Below are 20,677 nucleotides of genomic sequence, written 5' to 3' on the forward strand. Positions count from 1 at the left end.
TAACATTATACCAACTATCACTGTTATTAATATCACGATAAATGACAAAAAATGTTGTCGCATATTGTCGGTATAACTATTGATAGATATTGCGAAAAACCTAGTACAGGAACGTTTTACTGTAACTAAAGAAAGCTGCATTTGTTACACTTTTTCTGTGATTATATTTCAAAAGTTGCGCTTTAGTGAAATCGACCCGTTTTTGTCTTGAACTGTCACTGAGTTTGTTAAATACAAACTGGCTTTAAAGCAGGCTAACATTAAACATCTTAAAGATTAAAACCTCTCGCCGATGATTCAGCTTAAGCATTTCGCTCGGTTCAAAAACTGTTTTCAAGACACAGAAGTGTAGTCTAGAGAAGTTTAAAGACACCAGTGAACCTATAATCAAACCCTCACCAACAAACAGGAAGCGCAGGGCCTGCCACAAGCGATTAGGTATGCAAAAGCTCATGAATATTAATAAGACTCTTCGCCTTCCCTGTTAATATGAATATGTGTTTTTAGTCCATAACGCCTGACTGACAGAACACATCAGCGTGAATAAATGAGGAAATCACCGCAGAACTGGGGGGGTTCGTCTTAGAAACAGATTTCAGTAATTATCCTCTCGCGGGCTGCGCTGAACGATTGCGTTCACGGCATCATATGTTCCCACTCGAACAGGAAATGGAAAGCGATGCATCCGTGTTGCACCCTGCTGGGGCCTGTTAGCGATGCCAAATAGAAGAAATAATTCCAGATGTCAATTTAACAGTTATGCATTCTATTATAAACACTTTTTCTGTGATAATATGTGCACTGATTGGAGTGCACTTTATGTAAAAACACATTGCATTTAAATGCGAGATTTTGAATACGAAGCCCGTAAAGAGACTAGCTACGTGGCATGTCACAATATACCGCTATTGACATATTATATGATATCGCTGCTGTCCTTCTGCAGCCTCATATCCCTATATTTAAATTTTTGTCATGAATCATTATTATTATCCAAATATGTAACCAAGAAAAAAGTAAAAATTCCACTTCCTAAAAAACAGAGAATTTGAAGATCCGAGGTTTTGAAAGCACAGACACGATTTAATTTATATGAAAAATCGTGATATATAAACATTGTGTTGATACTACACTTATTGTAAATAACTAATAACCCTTTTAAAATGTTGCTTCAGGGGCCACAATGGTAACTACAGTCTCTGTCTCCTTTGAGGGTGATTTATTGGCCCAAAAATGAGAAAATATAAAATAAAACTAAGGTGAAGTTGAATTTGAGTGATTGCATTATTAATTATTCTATAACCGGATACCGGATAAAATTGTCAACGCAAGTAGGCCCTTTACACAATGACTTAACTTCTGGCTTTTCACAAAGCAGTGTTTCATAACATCCGTCTTGCAACAAGAAGAAGAAGAAGAACGTATGTTTTGCCGTCACGCTGGAATTTAACAACAGTGAAAAAAAAACACGTATTCAAGTACTTATCCTAGCATCTTCGCTAACATAAAAATGTATACAAAACACTTACCTTCATAATCAAACAGGAACTGTTTATGAAGAATTTGTATCCTTTATCTAGCTTTGATGTTGTCTTAAGCGAATAGTGGAAGTAATAATACGCTGCTTCGTGACAGAACAGAAGATGCGTGACGTCGTGTGAAAAGGGCCTATTTGCCGACCACAATACCCGTGTAATGAAAGCCAGATATCGTGGCCCCCCTACTTTCATTATTTGTCAATAGAACGCTTTTTAAAATCACAAATGAACCCACATGTACATTAAGGGTTTGTAATGTAACGTAAAAAGCTCAAACAATTCCAAATCACCTTGTTCGAAATAGTTGAAAATCACACAATTATTCACAATAAATACATCATACAATGGATCACTTACAGACTGATTCTCAAGGTCACATGTGTAATTTTTAGGTAAGTGAAAATATTAAATACATTATAATAGTAGAGAAAACCTTAAAAATGACATATTAAACCCAGTGAGGTGTTGATGTGGAGAAGAGAGATGTGCAGGTATGAAGACACGTCCCATTGGGCGGCTGTTGCCGGGGTTGGTTTTAACCAGTCGGTTAGTATGAGCCGTTTTATAGCTCATGTAACTGTAGGGTTCGAATTCATGTCACCGTTGAATATTTCTCTCAGGTGTCATAAAAACCTCTGCAAGGTACACAGCATTAGACGTGTTCGCTGTAACTTTACACTATTACAAGCTTAAATTATCTTTACGGCATTCAGCTGGGGTGTATGTAAGTTAACACAACATCAGAAAGGACCAACGGTGCAGGTACACAGCACGTTATTGATCATTTTTTTTGTTAAAAACTTGCCGATATTAATAAACTGAAAATGTTTAGGTATGATTTGGTGAGAAATGACATCATTTGAATTCAGCTCATGAAAAGATATATACCAAAAGTAACTTGCAATGTTAAGTTTTAACCCGAAATCGTGAAAAAGGGCGAAATGACAGCAGCTTTAAACTAAAAACTGTAAGACCATCACAAACTCAATGGTGTTCAAAACATGTCATGTATCTACAGGAAGGATGTTTATTTTCTTAAAAAAAAAAACTGAGATTAGTGACACGGTACCTTTAAGCAAATTAAATGATCGTCTCCATTTCAGATTACTGCCAAAGCCATCAGCTCGCTCACAAACAAGCGTCATGAGGGGGTTTATACCTACACTAGTATATGTCTAACGTGGTTGGCTTAGGAACACAAGATAAGGTCGTGAGTTGGATGATTTAAGCGTGATGCATTCTGGGTAGAGGAAAAACAGCTGTGTTAATTGGCTTGATGCCGTGTCGGATTGGTTCGCTCACATTTGAAGCGTAGCACAGAATAGATCTTGTTTTATGTCATCATGGGATAGAGGTTAGTATAACATGCAACAGAACCGTGTATAAAAATTGTGCTTTCAAAATTTATAAATATGGATTGGGTCCATTACTTAAGTCTATGGAGTATTTTTGCCCATGGTGTCAACCACCAGACAAATATCACTAGTACTGCTTATAAGAACCTAAAATAATATTGATAAGCTCCATCAAAAATATTCACATAAAAGATAAAACTGTTTTTCTAATAAACAGACGACCATCCAAAACTCTCATTTTTATGCACTCGCTACCAAAAGAATAAAAAAGGTTACATTCAGCTTTTAAAATTGGTGTTATGATTTGCACGAGGCAAGACATCAGATAAAAGCAGTGAAGGCAGGCGGCCAAAAGACGAAGCATAAATCTTGAAAAACCTGACCCTCTATTGACACTCATCCCACAATTTCATCTGTAACTGCAACCTAGACAAACAACACATCTGTCTTCAAAACCACATGATAAACACGACTAACATGTCTAAAGGGAAGAAACGAAAATCACCAATTTGTAAGACATTCAACGTCTAAAGCTAAACTATCAATCTCTCTCTAATACATTTCTGATTTACTTTTCTCTTTTTCAATGGCATCTGAAAAGCTTTGGCGAAGACTTTGCCGTTCCATAGAAGCTGCGGCGTTACACAATGGCTAATTAAGCCATTTTTCAAATTCAATAAAGAAGCAGATTGGAAGGCAGAGAAGCCTGGCAGAACCCACGTTGAAAGCGTCCAAGCCGTTCAAAGTGACTGATAGTTGGCTGCGGGTTCGACTGCGTATGTATTTCAGAGAGTTTCATCAGCGTTAAAGAGGCAGAAGAACACTTACGGTACTTCACTTTGACCTCTACATTAAACGGTTTGCAACCAGAATCACAAAAAGACACTTTAACAAAGTTCCTTGTATTAAGATATTTAAGCTAAAAACAGAACGCTTACAGATGCTTTAAAACGTCACAAAAACAAAAATGTTTTTACTTTTAATCTCAAATTTAATCGCAAATTTAACCTCACGTTTCTCAATACAATCAATTCTCAAAAAATACAAATAAAATGTTATCAAAGCGACTAAATCTATAAGCTCCGAATTTATTTTTAATGAAGGGCGTTTTCTTCGCCAACACAAGGATCTGTCATGGATATGCTGATCAATACACAATCAGAGGTGGAAAAAAGCATCGTAAGGGCCATAGAGGGTCTCTTTTCGGCTTTAGAGAGACATATGCTGTCATTCAATCATCTTTCATCTCATGTCTGTCAGAATGAAGAAGATGATCCAAATACAGAAACCTCAAACACTAGCCTGTTTCAATCTTAATGAAAGACGTGGTCGTCACTGTACGTCTTATCGGTCTCAACTGCCGGCCGTCTGTATTTATACATCGCATAACGACAGCGTATGGTTACTTCACTTTTCCATCCGTGATGCTGTAATTACCACAGGGCCTCTGTGCGCAGCTGCATCAGGGGGCCCACTGCTATAAATCTAAATCACAGAGCATAAATCCGGCAAAACAGTATGTTTGCTGTAATTTAAGGAGCTGTATTGTGTGATTTTATTCTTTTTTGAGAAGTCAACTAATGTTACCAAATAAGACTTCACTGTTGATGTGTATTAGTCTGGCGTCGTTTCAGATCAAATATGTGGATTGTTAGTTTCGGACATTGCTGTTAAACTGTGTGTATGTGAATCTAAAGTTTGAAATGTGGGACTTAATACCTCAACAATCCAAATCCCTTTTTCTTGGTCTTTTTCTCCGGGTCTTCGCCCTCTGTCTTCTTTCCCTTTTTCTCTTTCTTCTTCTTGGTTTTCTTCTTTTTCTTCTTGTCGTCATCGAGTTCCTGACGCGAGGAGCTGCTAGCGGGCGTGTCTCTCCCAGAGTCGTCTTCAGAGCAATCTGTTGATGAAGAACATGTACAAATATAGATTCAAGTAAGAGAGGAAAAACGTGTTTTCGTCCCCTGTGAAAATTGACATTTTAACCCCCCCCCCATTCAACATAGTGGACTCATCTGTAAATATTAATTTATGGCCTTTAATATTTTGTCTTTCTTTAAGCACTTCTTCATTAACAAAAAAACTTCATGCGAAATTTAATCAAAAATCATATCCATTCCATGATAATTGTATGTATTTTTTTATTAAAATCCCCCAAAAATACATGAATGTGTAGTCTGTCATAAAACTCCCAAACATTGCAAAAAATCATCATCATGTTCATGCAACTCTCTATATACTGAGCATGCATAAAAAAAGTTAGGCAAAATCCCTTTTCTGTACCACATGCTCTATATATTTTTTGTTTACATTAACGCCTCGCCTCCTGTTGCATAGAATGAGCTGCTAACATAAATGATCTTCGACAGAAGCAAAATACTTGACATTTCTTCATAAACTCTGAAACCTCAAAGGTCTGAATTGAAAACAGCTTTGGCGTTTTCTTCACCTCTCGCTCCATTTCTCATTACGAAGAGGTCTGTAGCATCAAAAGAAATGGAGGAAAGCTGATATCTGCTCTTTCAATACGTTGTCAATAAGTTTTTGCTGATTCACCCCTCGCTGGCACACAACTCAATGAGTCACTGTGAGTCAGTTTCATCTGTGAAAAGGAGCCCCTTAAGTGATGGAGCTTTTCTAATCCAGTGCCAGCCAGCCGCTGCGAGATATCCAAATGAATTTTTATACAGCCTTAAAGTAGACCTGAAACGCCATTCGCGACACATTTCATTTCCATAATGTGACATATTTCTGAGTGAAACACAATGTTCCACGGGAAATCATTTTCGTTTAACTGCTGGAAATTGATTTGATGGTGAAAACCGGGTGATTTTGTGGAGGACTGCTTTGATTCAGCACCTGTACTGAAGAGGTTATCTGACCTGGACTTTGATGATGAAGGCCAAGTTCGTCATCGAAAGCATTCTGATACATCTCAATGGTAAACGTTTTTTTATTATATACAGCGAAAACTGTTCGTCCTCAGTTAATATTATGCAACACAGTTTTCTAATGCCCAAATTTTTTCTTTATTTATATTGTTTCCTAATATAACATTAGTAACATGCATTGGAATACTTGGCACCAAGTGAAGGATCCAGATTCACTTTAGGCATTTGGCGATGTGAGATGCAGTGGCATGTCATTTATTTTAACTGTTAACACATGTTTGGCAACTTTATCACCAATTCGCTACTGTCCCGAGCAACACTTTCCGGTGCATGTTTTTGATTAATTGAGAAAATAACATTTGTGAACAATAATTATGGGATCGGTATAACAGAAACCCACTGAAGCACACCACATTTCAATGTTGAATAATGGAATCATAATAGACAGAGATGAATAATGAGACATGAAATGATCATGCATTAGATATGAACAATCAATAGCTGGCGCACCAATCAAATGACAGAAGATACCGGACACCGCCCGCTCGGCTTAAAGTGACAAATTGCATTTAACGGTGTACTTTTATTATGTTTTTATGTCAGTTGTCCTTCTCCGTAAATTCACATTTTAATGTTGTGCATTTATTGAACACCATAAATATAGCGGCAGAAAAGACAATATCAATATTATTATCAGTTCATCTGAATATTCTATTTATAGGTATGAGTTTAAGTAAAATTATATTTTTTTGTTTGATGCTTTGAACTACTTACAATATTTCTCCCAAATTCAAATAAAAAATATTGTTTCTATTTGCATTTATTTGCAGCAAACAACAGAAAAGAAGCTCTGTATTTTCCAGACCTCAACGATCAAAAAAGAAGTTCACATTCACTTTCAAGCAATACAACATAAACATTTGTACATGTATTTCCTGTAGCTCACTGGTTAGAGCATGGTGCTAGCAACGTCAGGGTCATGGGTTCGATCTTAGGGATTGGAAATACTGAGAAACAAATTGTATAATATAATGCAATGCAAGTCGCTTCGGATAAAAGCGTTCACCAAATCCATAAATGTAATGTAAATGTAATTTATTCTGCGACTGCATATAAAGTAGGGCTGCTAAATAATGATAAAAGTTATAATCAGAATTATTTTGCCCAATGTTAAGATTATGGTTATTTAACAGGATTACGCAATGACTTCGGAAACATGGCCAATAGATACTTAAATTATTAATTAATAATTACTTGTCTTACACATTACTTATAAATTATTTAAACTCTGACTGCAACTTAACAAATGAAGAATAAATGTAAAAAATAAGATAAAATGAAGTGCACACATTCAAAAAAATGTGCAAGATACAAGACAATCCTTGCAAAGGAAATGCGGCACAGTAATTGTTATACCTCGATCATTTTGTTTTCATAATTTTTGAAAGTCAAAATTGAAATAGAATTGAATCGATTACGATTAATTGCACAGCCCTGAAACAAACATCAACAAGTTGTTGAGTTTAATGTCAAGTTTGATGTCTTTTGACTTTGACCCATGTACAGATGAGCGCAAAAATATATCCATGTTTATGTTTTAAACAGAGAGGGTGGTAGAGAGGCAAAATAAGCTTCAAACAAATGATTACTTTAACATAAAATATGTATTAATATGCATCAAAAATTATAATTTTTCATATGCACTGCCATCATCAATAAACTAAACATGTTATATTTAATCAAAGCCACATACTTTAAAGCCTCAATTTATTTCTAATAAACAGACTATTTATATTTCTATATTTAATTATACATAGTATTTGTAATATATATTTATAAATACACATATATATATATATATTCCACTCTCAAAGGTGTTCAATACTACTTGTGTACAACTCTATGAACTTACCGTCCTCTGCTTCTGAGGGTCCTTCGTAGGATTTGTCGATGGCATGGCGGAAGCTGAGGTTGCAGCCGCGGCCTCTCACCATGTGAGTGCGCGGGCGATGGAAGGGCACGTCGTCTTTACTGACCTCCTCCATCGCTGTCTGAAGACTCTCCAGAGAACTGGACTTCTGCAGGCCCAACCTGGGCCCCAGCTCCGTCCCGTTCGAGGAGAGGGGTTCTGAGACACGGACATGGGGGAATGTTAGTGAAAGATGGAGGGATGGATGGAAGGGTGCTCCAAGTCACTTTTTTATTCTGACTAGTTGTTTTGATATTAGTTTTATTGACTTTAATTCAAAAATTGTGTACAGAAATAAGGAATAAGGAGATGTCTCCTAATAGTATATATATTAAGATAACATTCATGTTGGTCTAAAGAAGTCTTTGCACCAGGGTCAGTCATGAATTGAGCATTCCACAGCTGTGCGATGAGCTGAAAGAATAATGGATTTGGACACATACAAAGAACAGACAGAGATGAAACATGTAGAGATGGATGAAGCGGAGGGGGCCGAGATGGGTGCATGATGAAACCTCAAGGTGAAGGTGAAACGGTGCCGCGGAATAAATGAGGCGTTCCAAACGCGGACCAGACGTGCAGGGATACTAGCAGGAGAAAGAATAGCAGAAGTGTTTCAGGGGTGAGGAAAGATGAGAGGAGCGTTAGATGAAGTATGGAGAGATACGCGACACAAGCGAATGAGAGCAACAACAACAGGAAGAGCTGAGAGATCAGGATGAGCACGAACAGGAGAACGAAATGGAACGGCAAGAAAGTGAGAGCGTCGCATTCTGGAAGGGTAAAAAGATGGGAGAAATAAAACTCAGTGCTTAGAAGGGTCAAACCAGCATGCAAAATCAAAAGGCAAATCAAACATTTTTTCATGTGAAGTAGGAAAAACATAGCAAAATACTGGAACCATCAAAAATCAAGGTTTGCAGTTACCGAATGATTGAATTACTTTGTAAAAAGTGTGAAACATGTTTAAATAATGAAATGGTTAATATGATATTTCAATATCGCTCCGATTGACTTTAGGAACTTATATGACACGATTAAAAAAATTCTTAACTTGTGATTTTGTTGCAATACAATCTGCTTTACATTAAGGAAAAATCACAAACATTATTGAGGCTATATTATATTGCATGCTCTAATTGGCCCATTGAGCAGTGCGTTGTGATTGGCTGAATACCTCAAGCGTGAGGCGGAAACGTTACGCCGCTTACCATAACCACAAACTTCCAGGACGAGGCATTGTCACAGTTTATATCTCCTAACAGTGTGATGATTGATAAAGGTGTTTTAGACAGATCTGGATCAGACTCTACTTTTAATTAGAGTAAATAATTTTGAGGAAAACTGAGTTTTGTGACTTTGGACATCTTATACATGCACAAGCGGTTATGTAACATACTAAATCAAAAGCAAAACATGAAATTGCGTTCAATCACCCCTTTAAATCTTTATTGTCTCGCATGTTTAAGCAATTTGTTACTTATATTATTACTTATACTGTTCAATATTTAATGCAACACTATCATAAAACATTCTGACATTTCATGAGAGTTTTTTATAACCAAACACAAGGTTCGTTTTATATCAGGTTTTGTGTTGTTTGAATCACAGACCACTGACAGTGTTTTGAATTGTTTTTAAGTCCCTCCAGCTGCAATCTGGTACATAAAAGCCTCATAGTGAGAAAAACAAGAATACACATGGGATTCACATGTGTGCCTTTCATAGATATGTGAAATGTGTAATCTTATGCCTCATCAGAACGATTTGGTAAAACGTGATTTGGTTCGGTTTTCCATCTTTTCATTCCATCTTTAACCGGATCTTTAGATCCAAGCAGTGATGTGTAATGTTTAAAAACGCACGTTTCCATTGCCCGAGGTTCAGAGAAATGCAGAACTTGTAACCTAAAGACATGACTCTCACTGGGAGTCAAATAAATCAGTCTTAACCAGCACAATATGGCTGCTTCAAACTTGAATCGACAACAATCTAGACCAGCCAGATAAAGAGAAACAGACGGCAAAACTAGGAAGCTTCAATTGGGAAACTGTGTACTGTCATTATCGCAAAAGGAAAATAATGGAACAAAACTAGACAAACAAACAAAACAAATCACCAGAACCGCAGGGCCTAAGCTGGGCGACACAGGCGAGGAGAAACAGAGAACAAGAGGAGAGAAAAAAGCACAGAGAGCTTCAGAGGAGCCTGTGAGCGAGACGGACTCCGTGAGTGCTCTTCATTTGGAAAGAGCGATGAGATGGAGAGAGAAAGAGAGAGAGAGAGGTGAAGGGGCGAGAGGGGCTGGAGGAAATGTAGATATGTTGGGGGGAAGCCAGAGAGAGAGAGAGAGAGCGAGAGAGAGAGAGATGCCTCCAGCAGCACTCATCCATTCTCTTAATGGACATGTTCTCTTCTCCTGTGGAATGGGACTTGGCTCTTCATCACAGCAACCACACAAAACGCACACAGACACACACTGTGCTTTGTTGCCGTCACATATGAATTCGGTTTGGCTTTACTCAACATAAAATGTCTTCACACACAAACGATTAATGTAACATCATACAACAAGTGTAACGATACGCTCGGCTCACGATTCAACACGATACTTGGTTTACGATTACGATTTCATCACAATATTTGTAAAAATAAATAAAAATATGAAACTGACACTCAAATTACAGGTTTTCCCCCCTAAACATTAACAAAATAACAAATGTTACAACATTTTTTTAAAGAATTGACAACATTCAAGGTTTAATTCAAACACTTATGTCAACTAATTAGGGATGAATGATAAATTATCGATCATATCTGTATGGGCCAATAAATGTTTTTTTTTGTTCATAAATCATTTCCTTTAGTTGAACCACTTCAGCTGCGGCATCTCACAGTTAAAATACAAAACAGTACAGTATCGTTCTTTCATGATCATTCACATTAACTGCTTTTAGAAAAACATTGTTGATGCAATATGTAGATTTTTATGAATATGAAAATTATAGGAACAAAAGCATATTATTTGAAGCCTACTGCAGTCTGAATGCTTTCTGACTTGAGACCTGTTATACTTGTGGCTCTGGAAGAACATCTCTAATTTGTTTTTTAAATAAACATTATACCAGAATGTTGAAATTAAAGAATATTTAATTATTGTAGAGTAGGCTTGGTACTAGTCTCAAAAATAGTTGTATATATTGGTCCCTCTCAATAGCCAATATATCAGTTATCGGCTACCAATGTTTAAGAATTATCGGTTATCTTCATCGGCCAAAACGAAGCGTAAATTGAATAAAAACGGAATACCTCTGCCACTGAAAAAACTGTATTTTAACATAAAAAATAAATATAATTAATTTAAAAATATACTCCCATATAGCTCTACGATACATATCTTAAACTTTTTGTATTGCGATATAAGGTTCAATATTTTGATATATTGGTACACCCTACTTGCAAAACTATGCTTTACAAGCCAAACGTAAATTTGCAGTTGATTTATAGTGTAAATATCCACAATGTTGCCAAATAAAAAAAAACACTACAATAAAATATTAAAATCTACTCTCATCTTTATAGAGCATTCTATAAGTTAAGTAAAACTTTAGAAATACAGATATATAGATTTAGCGTAAATATTTTAATAAAGTAAATTTATGTGAATACCGAAGTCCAAACAACTTTAATAATTACGATCATACTTTGATAATATCGTCAGAATGACTTTTAGATCCTTTTTTTCCTAGTTGATGAATGAAAAAACATTGAGCCAATTGAAATCCTTTTTAATTTTAAAGGGCCAACACATTTGAAAAAATTTCAGGGCGCAAGCTTCGATTAATCATAACGTTATCCTCTGTTAGTGTAGACGCTAACATAGTTATCAATATACAAATTATGATGAAAATGGGCCTTGTACAATTTTGATTTGAAAAAGACATAAAACTAAGACTGTACGTTTCGGACTAGCTGGTGAATTTACAGGAAAAAGCAGGCACGACTTTACATCAAAGCAGATGCAGAGATATACGGTACAGCACCAAAGCCGCCTTTTGGCTGACGCTAGCTAAGGGTTTTTAGTCAGATTAAACTCGCAGCGCCACGTCTTTGAGACCATCCCAATAATGAAATATGTCAGAGCTTATAAAGGAGTCTGGCGTAGGTAGAGATGCCGCTGAGAAAAATGACTGCGTCGGCAGAACGGTCTAAAGCCTGTCGATATATATCGCAGTTCACATCTGTAAAACTACACTCCAATCAGCCCTTCATGTTTTTACCATTGTCCCTGACCCCTGTGAAGTAAAAAAGCCATCATATACCGACTGTGAATGTAGATTTGAGTGCGTGTACATTATTTAAACATGTACACGCTGGGAGCGACCCTTTCATTTCACTCGCGGCTGCATGCGTGTGGTTTCCATTATGGTGTTTTATGTGAATGGTTGCCATGTGTTTGTGACCATGTGTTTGTGATCTGGTCTTTACCCTAACTAGATGGCAAACAAAAGTGAAACATAAACCGTTTGGATCAGAAAACAGAGCAGTGTTGTTTAAAATCCATTAGGGATTCATTGAACGGATGTTCTTTGACCAAACACACAACTATGAGCAGATTCCGATAATGATATTTTTCACTTGTTCACTTATTTGAACTTTCGCCAAAGTTTAAACCGTGTGCATTAAAGTATACAAGCAATGACACATGGATTAAACAGGTTTAAAATTAAACAGACCAACATTATAAGAAAGGCACTAAATAAAATTAAAAAACTTATGTTTTTATGAGAAAGCTTACAAATATTTCTAGATATTTTTTCAAATAACGACAACTCGCGGCAGGTTTGTATATGAATTTGCTACTTTGGCTAAAAAGATTGACTGCTTTATGCCCACCAAAATGAACAATAAACTGCCGGTTTGTTCCATTCCATTCCATTTTCTACTGCTTATCCGAACTACCTCGGGTCACGGGGAGCCTGTGCCTATCTCAGGAGTCATCGGGCATCAAGGCAGGATACACCCTGGATGGAGTGCCAACCCATCGCAGGGCACAACTGCCGGTTTGTCTTATATTTAAATTGATCACAAATCAGCCATTAACTTCATCTCTTAAACGCAAGTATTGGAACACTTAAAATACATGTACAAAAGAACTTCTTCCTTATTAGGTTTGTCTTGTTTTGTAGTACAAATACATAACAATCACATACATTTACTGGAAAAGGAAACATAAAAATAAAATAAATATAAAAATATTCAGTCTTATTTTCCTAAGGAATATCTGCCCGTGGTAAAAGAAAAATAAGCTTGAATTAAGTTATTCCTTTGTATTAAAGAAACAAATTCTGTCATCATTTACTCACCTTCAAGTACAATAGTAGGAAAATGAAATGGTTGTCAAATGGTAGTTTGCTTTCAAACATTCTTCAAAATATCTTCTTTTGTGTTCAACAGAGCAAAGACATTGATAAAGACATTGTTTTTATGGTAGTCAATGGTGGCCAGGACATTTTCGGTTACATGAATTCTTCCAAATATCTTCCTCTCTGTTTATCAGAACAAAGAAATGTATACAGATTTGGAACAACCTGAGTGTGAGTAAATGATGCCAGAATTTTCTATTTTGGGGGAACTGTTCCTTTAAGTCCTAAAAATGTTTTTTTTCTTATCTCACTTTGCTAGTATTAAGCATTAACCTACTTCATTTTTATATAATCTTTCAGAAAACAAGATTTCGAAAAAAATCATGTTCTTGCACTTGCATTTCGGACCACAAAATGTTGCCGTGTCTGTAGACAGTCGTAAGGAAGATGTTTCATAAGGGTTTGTAACAGTAGTTGATTCAACGTGTATCTGTGGAATCACTCACTTCACTTTAAATACTGTATCTACTGTATCGTGTGTGTGTGTTTCCTCCTCTATCTCGATCAATCTCCCACCTCCACTGACAGACTACAAATGTGCAGCAGTCGCCCTCGCGTTTATCTTCATTGGACTTGTCTAAACACAGAGCCACTGATCTGGAGTCAGATTACAGGCCTCTGGGTCAACTCACAGCTTGCGTGTTTGATCCTGGACCAGCTGTGAAGCCGGCCTATAAATGAGACGTTGGAAAATGGAACCGTAGATGTACTGAATCCTTATAAAAACAGATTAAAGAATTAAATAGAAATTTGCAGATGTAAAATCCAACTGAATGAACCACAGCTGAAGCATCCACACCTGTTACCGTTGGTGTCTGTTATTGTACTGCCACTACTTTATGGAGTAATATGAATCCACTCGTTTCTGTAAATTACTCTGCATTTACCACGCGAGTGCTGGATAAGCGTGGTGAAATCGCAGCCAATTCATTGGATGGGTTATTGATTGAATATGTGTGTGAGTTGTGATGGTTTGGGAGCGTGTGAATTCTTACCAGGTCTCCGTCCTTGAATGGAGGTCATGTTGCTCTCATCTGCCACTGAAACACACAAACATTAAACATGAGCCACTCCAACACACATTTGTTTCCGTCATCAGCAAGTCCAGAACAAATGGCAAATTACCTAAAAATATGGGAGATAAATGACCTTTCTAATTTACGTTTACAGAATGCCAGACCTGCATTTGATAAAGCTTTAAAAAACAAGGGTGAATAAACGATGACAATTTTTTTTTTTTAGGTGAACTTTTCCCACTATTTTGAACAAGGTGAAGCAGCCTGTATAAATCTATAACTAAATATTTTGATATATAAATACAGTGTGAGGATGAATTCTGAAAATACTTAAAGAAACTTATAGATTTTAGGAGAGAAAACATATTTCATTTTCTTTTTAATTTCACCCCCTTCCAGATGCGTCCTTATATACATTACTGTACTCTCTTTTCCTTTTTCTCACTCACTCTCTCCTTCTATTCATCTCTCTTACTTGCTCTGCCTATTTATCCTTCTCTCTCTCCTGCTATTCATCTCTCTCTCTCTCTCTCTCTCTCTCTCTCTCTCTCTCTGTCTCTCTCTCTGTCTCTCTCTCTCTCTCTCTCTCTCTCTCTCTCTCTAGCTCTTCCTATCTATCTCTCTCTCTCTCTCTCTCCTGCTAATCATCTGTCTCTTTCTCTCTCTCGCTAGCTCTTCCTATTGCTCTCTCTCTCGCCTGCTGTTCATCTTTCTCTCTCTCTCGCTAGGTCTTCTCTCTCTCCTGCTAGTCATATGTCTCTCTCTCTCTCTCTCTCTCTCTCTCGCTAGCTCTTCCTATCTCTCTCTCTCCTGCTATTTATCTGTCTCTCTCTCTCTCATTCCCTCTCTTGCTATTCATCTGTCTCTCTCTCGCTATCGCGAGCTCTTCCCATCTCTCTCTCTCTCTCTCTCTCTCTCCTGCTATTCATCTGTCTCTCTCTCTCACTAGCTCTGCCTATCGCTCTCTCTCTCTCCTGCTATTCATCTGTCTCCCTCTCGCTGGCTCTTCCTATCTCTCCCTCCTTCTATACATCTGTCTCTCTCTCTCTCTTGCTCTGCCTATCGCTCTGCCTATCGCTCTCTCTCTCTCTCTCTCTCTCTCTCTCGCTTTATCTATCTCTCACTCACTCGCTCGCTCTTCCTATCTCTCTCGCTCCACCTTACGCTCTCTCCTGCTATTCATATCTCTCTCTCTCTCTCTCTCTCTCTCGCGCGCTCGCTCGCTCACGCTCTCTCACTCTCGCTCTTCCTCTCTCTCTGTCTCTCTCAAGTAGCCACACTTGGTTTTAATTAGAAGGGGCTCTGTAGGACCAGTTAGACTCCTGTACAGCTGAGAACAGCTGCGCTTTCTCTAAACACACACACACAACTACACACATAAACAGCTCGGCCTGCATCGTGCACACACAAACACAAAGCAAAAATTCATATACAAACAATTCACAAACAAATCTCATCTCCCAATCCAAAAATCTAAAGTAAATACACAGAGATTAAGGCTATAATCTAAAATACAATATGCAAAATAATTGTTAAAGAATTTATAGATAATTCCTGAAGATAACGTGAGCGGTGTATATATAGGGTTCTATGAAAGCCACGGCAATCGATTAACAGTATTACAGCATTTAAAGTAGCACCCCGTGGAGAAAAAATGGATATTTGTGTGTGTGAGTCTGACAACGAATAAAGAGAAAAACAAGAAACATATTGTACGTCTATTGGTGTGTGTAGGAGAGAGAGAGACACTAATCCACACAAACAGGATTCAGCAGCGAAGAGCAGCTGCCGCCACAGGCATTGCACCATGGGATACAATAATAGGGTTTCATTACACTGCAATTTCTCTTAAATAATCCTTTTCATCTTTTATGAGCTCAATTTTCCCAGCAGAGAAATAACACGGGAGGAGAGGATTTTGTGATCCGGTGAAACTGCACGTGTGGGTCTCCACGCCTGGACACGTATTAAGGGATGATATGGAAAAGGGTACAGATAAATGAGAAATGTTTTATATATATATTTATACTTATATGTAATAGATATTTATTTTCATTTATGTATATATTTATATATAAAATATTTAAATATATAAAACTGTGTATAACAAAGAATATAAAAAACTACACGGTTGTATAATATATTTACAAATTCTATGTAATAAAATATAACGTTATGTATTTTGTATTATATGACAAATTATTAAATATAAATATTTTGTGTATGATAATATAAATATTTTACCCTACCAACACTTTAGCAACCTAATAGCAACATCCTGACAGCTGGTCATAAGTTTTGTTTTTTGTTTTGAATGAAACTTTCTGAACTTCTCAAAAAAGTAGTCAAAAGAAAAAAGTGGAACTTAAAAGAAGAAAGTAGAATATTTCCTGCAGTCTCAAACAAGTGAGGAGTAATGACGCCTAAAAATGTGGAAGTGATTCAATAACAACATTTCCAGTAACAGTTCAGTAACACTGCGAAACATACAATTGGAGCGGTTCACTGTAGCCTGAACCGCTGTTATCCAAATGCTCAGGTCATTTCACCTGCCGGTTATTTATAGATGGAACAATGACCAACACAAATAGCCAAATGTATTTTAGTTCATTTGCAGACCTTTCACAAATATCAATGAAACATATCCATCGACACACAATATAACCACAACATCCGTCTGGATAACATGTTTTCATCTCAGCCATATTGCGAAACGTTGACTGACGAAAGGTTTTCCTCAGTGAAGCGTGGCCGGTGTGAAAACGTGTGTTTGGCCAAGCTCTGCAGTTCAGAGTTTTGGCTCGGCTCGAGAGAGTTTCTACTGCCAGTCGCATCATTAGCAGCCGTGTGTGTTTCTCCGGGCACGAGTTCATGTGAAAAATACTCGATTTCTCATTTGGCGAATGCTTTCAGGCCATTTACCTTTCCTTTTTAAAGTGCATGGTTAGAGCCAAATGGGTTTTTATCAGAATGTGTTTAACTAGCTATATTACATTTTCTAAAGACACATTTCAATGGTGCCTGTCCAGTAAGAATTTGTGATCGCATGCCAAAGCATTGCGACGAGGTTTTTAGGATGTTCCTGTAGCTCAAATGCTAAAAATCAATGGAAAAAAAAGTAATATCAAATGCATACATGTACTGTAAACATAAAAGTATTGTCTTTTGAAAAATAATCTACACGATTAAGCTAAACTTAACACTGAAGTTTAATACACTGGTTAGTTTTATTTGTTTCTAAATATGAGCAACAGCTATAGTGCAGCAAGATAGGGATCTACCACTAAATGTTGAATGATTGACATTACGATTTGTCCTTATTCCAATAGACATTAAAAGATTTTTTCAGTTTAAACAAAGAGAGAAAACAAAGCAGTCAACGTAAAAAAAATCTGTAACATTAACCAAATTCACATTTTCCCAAAACTATTAAAAAAGGTCAATAAAACCAACTCAATCATAGGCCCTAAGATCTACACCGGAAAGATGGAAAACAAGAGAAAGAGAGATAAAGAAATAAATAGAGGGGAAAAGGTCTAGGAGTTGGATAAAAGATGGCAGCAAAGCGCGACACTACCAGACGTCCGTAATGAAAACCAATCAGCTTTCAGCGGCAAGAAGATTAGCCGAGTCGGCCAGCGCAGAAGCCAATACTCCACTCTAATGAAATGTAATTGGAAACGGGCGAAAACTTCCCGTTGTGGAGCGCTGAAATATCCCTCAAGTCTCCTGAAGGTGCTGAGAGGGGGGAGAGGACGAGTTAACAGGGTCATCCGTAGCTAATACCGGGAAATGTGACGCTATGGGGCTTTAGTTGACGATGGAGGCACTCGGTTTCTTTTGTGATCGGAAAGGGGGTTACGATTATGGTAGACTACTTGTTTTCCAGACTCTAAAGCTCTGGATGTCTGCCGTAAAGGTATGTTATCTGTGTCGTGATTGTGTGTTTTCATACCTAAATCCATGCTCTTTGAGGTCTTGGCGGCAGGGTGATTCTGTCGTTGGGGATATTGTTGGTTGTTAGGGTGTTCCATGAAAGCAACAGGCTCCTTCTCAACCCTATTATTGAACATAAGAGTCAAATATATATTCGAATATATGACTTTTTTTTGGACATCAAAGCCCCAGACGATCAGTTTCACACTTAAGATCAGAGTTAATAACATTGCAATGTTGTTTTTATACTAGAACTAACCGTTCTTGCGGGTACTTGCGTGGAGATCTGGCCTCAAGCAGGTCCATCTCAGAAGGTGGAGGAGGGAAGTCGTCTTCGCTGTAGTCTGCTTCCAGCAGCTCCTGTCTTTTTGATCTGTACGGAGCTGTTTGGGAATCACAGGGGTGTTGATGGTTATATACAATCAAACAAAGGTGTTGCAAAGTTGTTTGAAAAGATTTACACATCAACAACCTCTAAAGAATGATCATGAAAATGTGGAATCTAGGTCAAGACTCATGTACACTTTTCATATGTGTTTATTTGGTTTAAGTGTATTTATATGTGCTTGTTTCCACATTTTAGTATTACAAAACACATTAAAACTATAAAATAAGACAATCGCCTCATGTTTTTTTATTTATTCTTTTTATTTTAAGCGTGTTCAATGTAGTCACTATTTAGGCCCTTCTACTTACTATCTCATCTGTTATGAGCTCTTCTTCATTTCGTGCTCCAAGTCATCACATGGTTTCATTCTTTTGTAAATCAATATTACTTTTTCCTTACTCAACCAATTTTAAAGGAATAGTTCACCCAAAAATGAAAACTTGCTTGTTACAAACCTGTATAAATCCCTTTGTTCTGCTGAGCACAAAGATAGATATTTGGAAGAATGTAGTAACCAAACAGGTTTCATCCCCAATGTACTGCCATAGTAGGGTAAATAAATAAATACTATGGGAGTCAATAGGGAATGTGACCAGTTTGGTTAATGACATTCTTCCAAATATCTTCCTTTGTGTTAAGTATGAATTTCTTTGTTCTGCAAGTTTGAAACAATGTGAGGGCGAGTAAATGATGACAGAATTTCTATTTTTTGGGTGAACTATCCATTTGAACGTTCAGATATGTGCCTTCAAATGATTTTAAGATAGTAAAAAAGCATTTCTTGCAAGTTGAAGTAACTGTAACCTTGAGAACGGTACTGTATAGTACATCATCACTATGTTTAGTCTTTTGTATTCTAGGCAATTATTTATAGAGGTTTAAATGATGTGATGATGTCTAAATGAACACACTTTCAATTTTAAGCTAACTATTTCTTTAAAGCACTGAAAATCTTTCCATTATAAGAAATAAGAGTCACTTGACCTTGTGCACTCAATTGTGAATGATCACAACACTGTTAGTGTGTGTGTGTATCAATGACACACACAGCTGTGTTTGTGATGACTTCAAGGACCGCAAAACCTTTTGATCACTGTGAGTAGCACCGGTTACAAATCGCCATTATAGCTCAATTTTCTGCACTGCTGTCCCCATTTCTTCCACTATTTAGCCATTTAATGTCAAAGCAAAATTCGCAGTAGTCAACAACGACAATTCAAGACTGCATGAAAAATCTACGGCGGTGCATCAAACTATGACCAAAATGTAAGGAACCACGGCTCATTAAAACATCTGCATGCACGCGCCAGTATTTTTATTATTATTTCAGATTGTGCCCGACCGTAGCGGGCGCGACAAGTAATCTGAATGCAAAATTAGCGTGTAAATATCACAATCCACTTTGTTCCGCCGAAGTACAGTGGGATACTTTGACAGACAACAGACGCTAATCAGTAAACAATGCTTTGCGAAAAACACAGAAAGAGCCTTTTGTGTCTTCGCGGCAACTCTCTGGAGAGCACGGAGAGAGAATCGCGTGAATTTAAAACAGTTTGTTATCTGTTCCCGAGCGCTCGGCACAATCGCCGCTATGCTAATAAGACCCACTTAGAATCCATTTCATCAGCTTAATGATTTCAAGGTCAGACCTCATTGCATAAAAGCGAAAGGGAACGTCGAAAAAAATCATCATTTCCATCCCTAATGATGAGACGGGCAGATATCCAACTTGTATAAGTTGGAAAACCAAGCTAGCGTAAAAAATGAACTCGTATAGAAGTACGGCGATGAATTAATGTCTGCTTTTGTTGAGCAGCAATCTGATTCATTTGCTTGTGAACGCTGAGAGACTTTAGGTGACTTAACATTGCACACCACCAAAGCGCTTTTCATGTTTGAAACCAAAGATTCTAACCAGAAGGTTAGAACAAAACATGCTTATGCAATGAATTCCTTGGACTGAATAAAGCCACCGATAGGTGTTCTGAATAGATGTGAACTCAATCCTCTCAGTGTGAGATCTCAAGTATTCTGCTTGATAAAATTCTAGATGGTTCACATGTACGATGATAAAATATAACATGGTTGGTTATATTTGGGATTATTTTGTTCCCAGTTACGTTTGTTTCATTCATGAAGAGTTTATTATCCGAAATGTGGA

The 20,677-nt window shown here is 37.2% G+C and overlaps 1 protein-coding gene across 1 annotated transcript in view; it reads right to left on the reverse strand.

Moving 5' to 3' along the window:
* Positions 1-20,677, reverse strand: part of pard3ba (par-3 family cell polarity regulator beta a) — a 112,094-nt gene that overhangs the window by 29,163 nt on the left and 62,254 nt on the right. The window contains exons 14-18 of the mRNA XM_056763418.1: positions 18,388-18,511; positions 18,148-18,251; positions 14,172-14,216; positions 7,694-7,909; positions 4,613-4,790 (exon numbers count right to left, since the gene is read on the reverse strand). Of these exons, the coding sequence (XP_056619396.1) occupies positions 4,613-4,790; positions 7,694-7,909; positions 14,172-14,216; positions 18,148-18,251; positions 18,388-18,511 (667 nt within the window). The remainder of the gene's footprint in view (positions 1-4,612; positions 4,791-7,693; positions 7,910-14,171; positions 14,217-18,147; positions 18,252-18,387; positions 18,512-20,677) is intronic.

The sequence above is a fragment of the Triplophysa dalaica genome, chromosome 2, assembly GCF_015846415.1.
Source record: "Triplophysa dalaica isolate WHDGS20190420 chromosome 2, ASM1584641v1, whole genome shotgun sequence".
Lineage (NCBI taxonomy): Eukaryota > Metazoa > Chordata > Actinopteri > Cypriniformes > Nemacheilidae > Triplophysa > Triplophysa dalaica.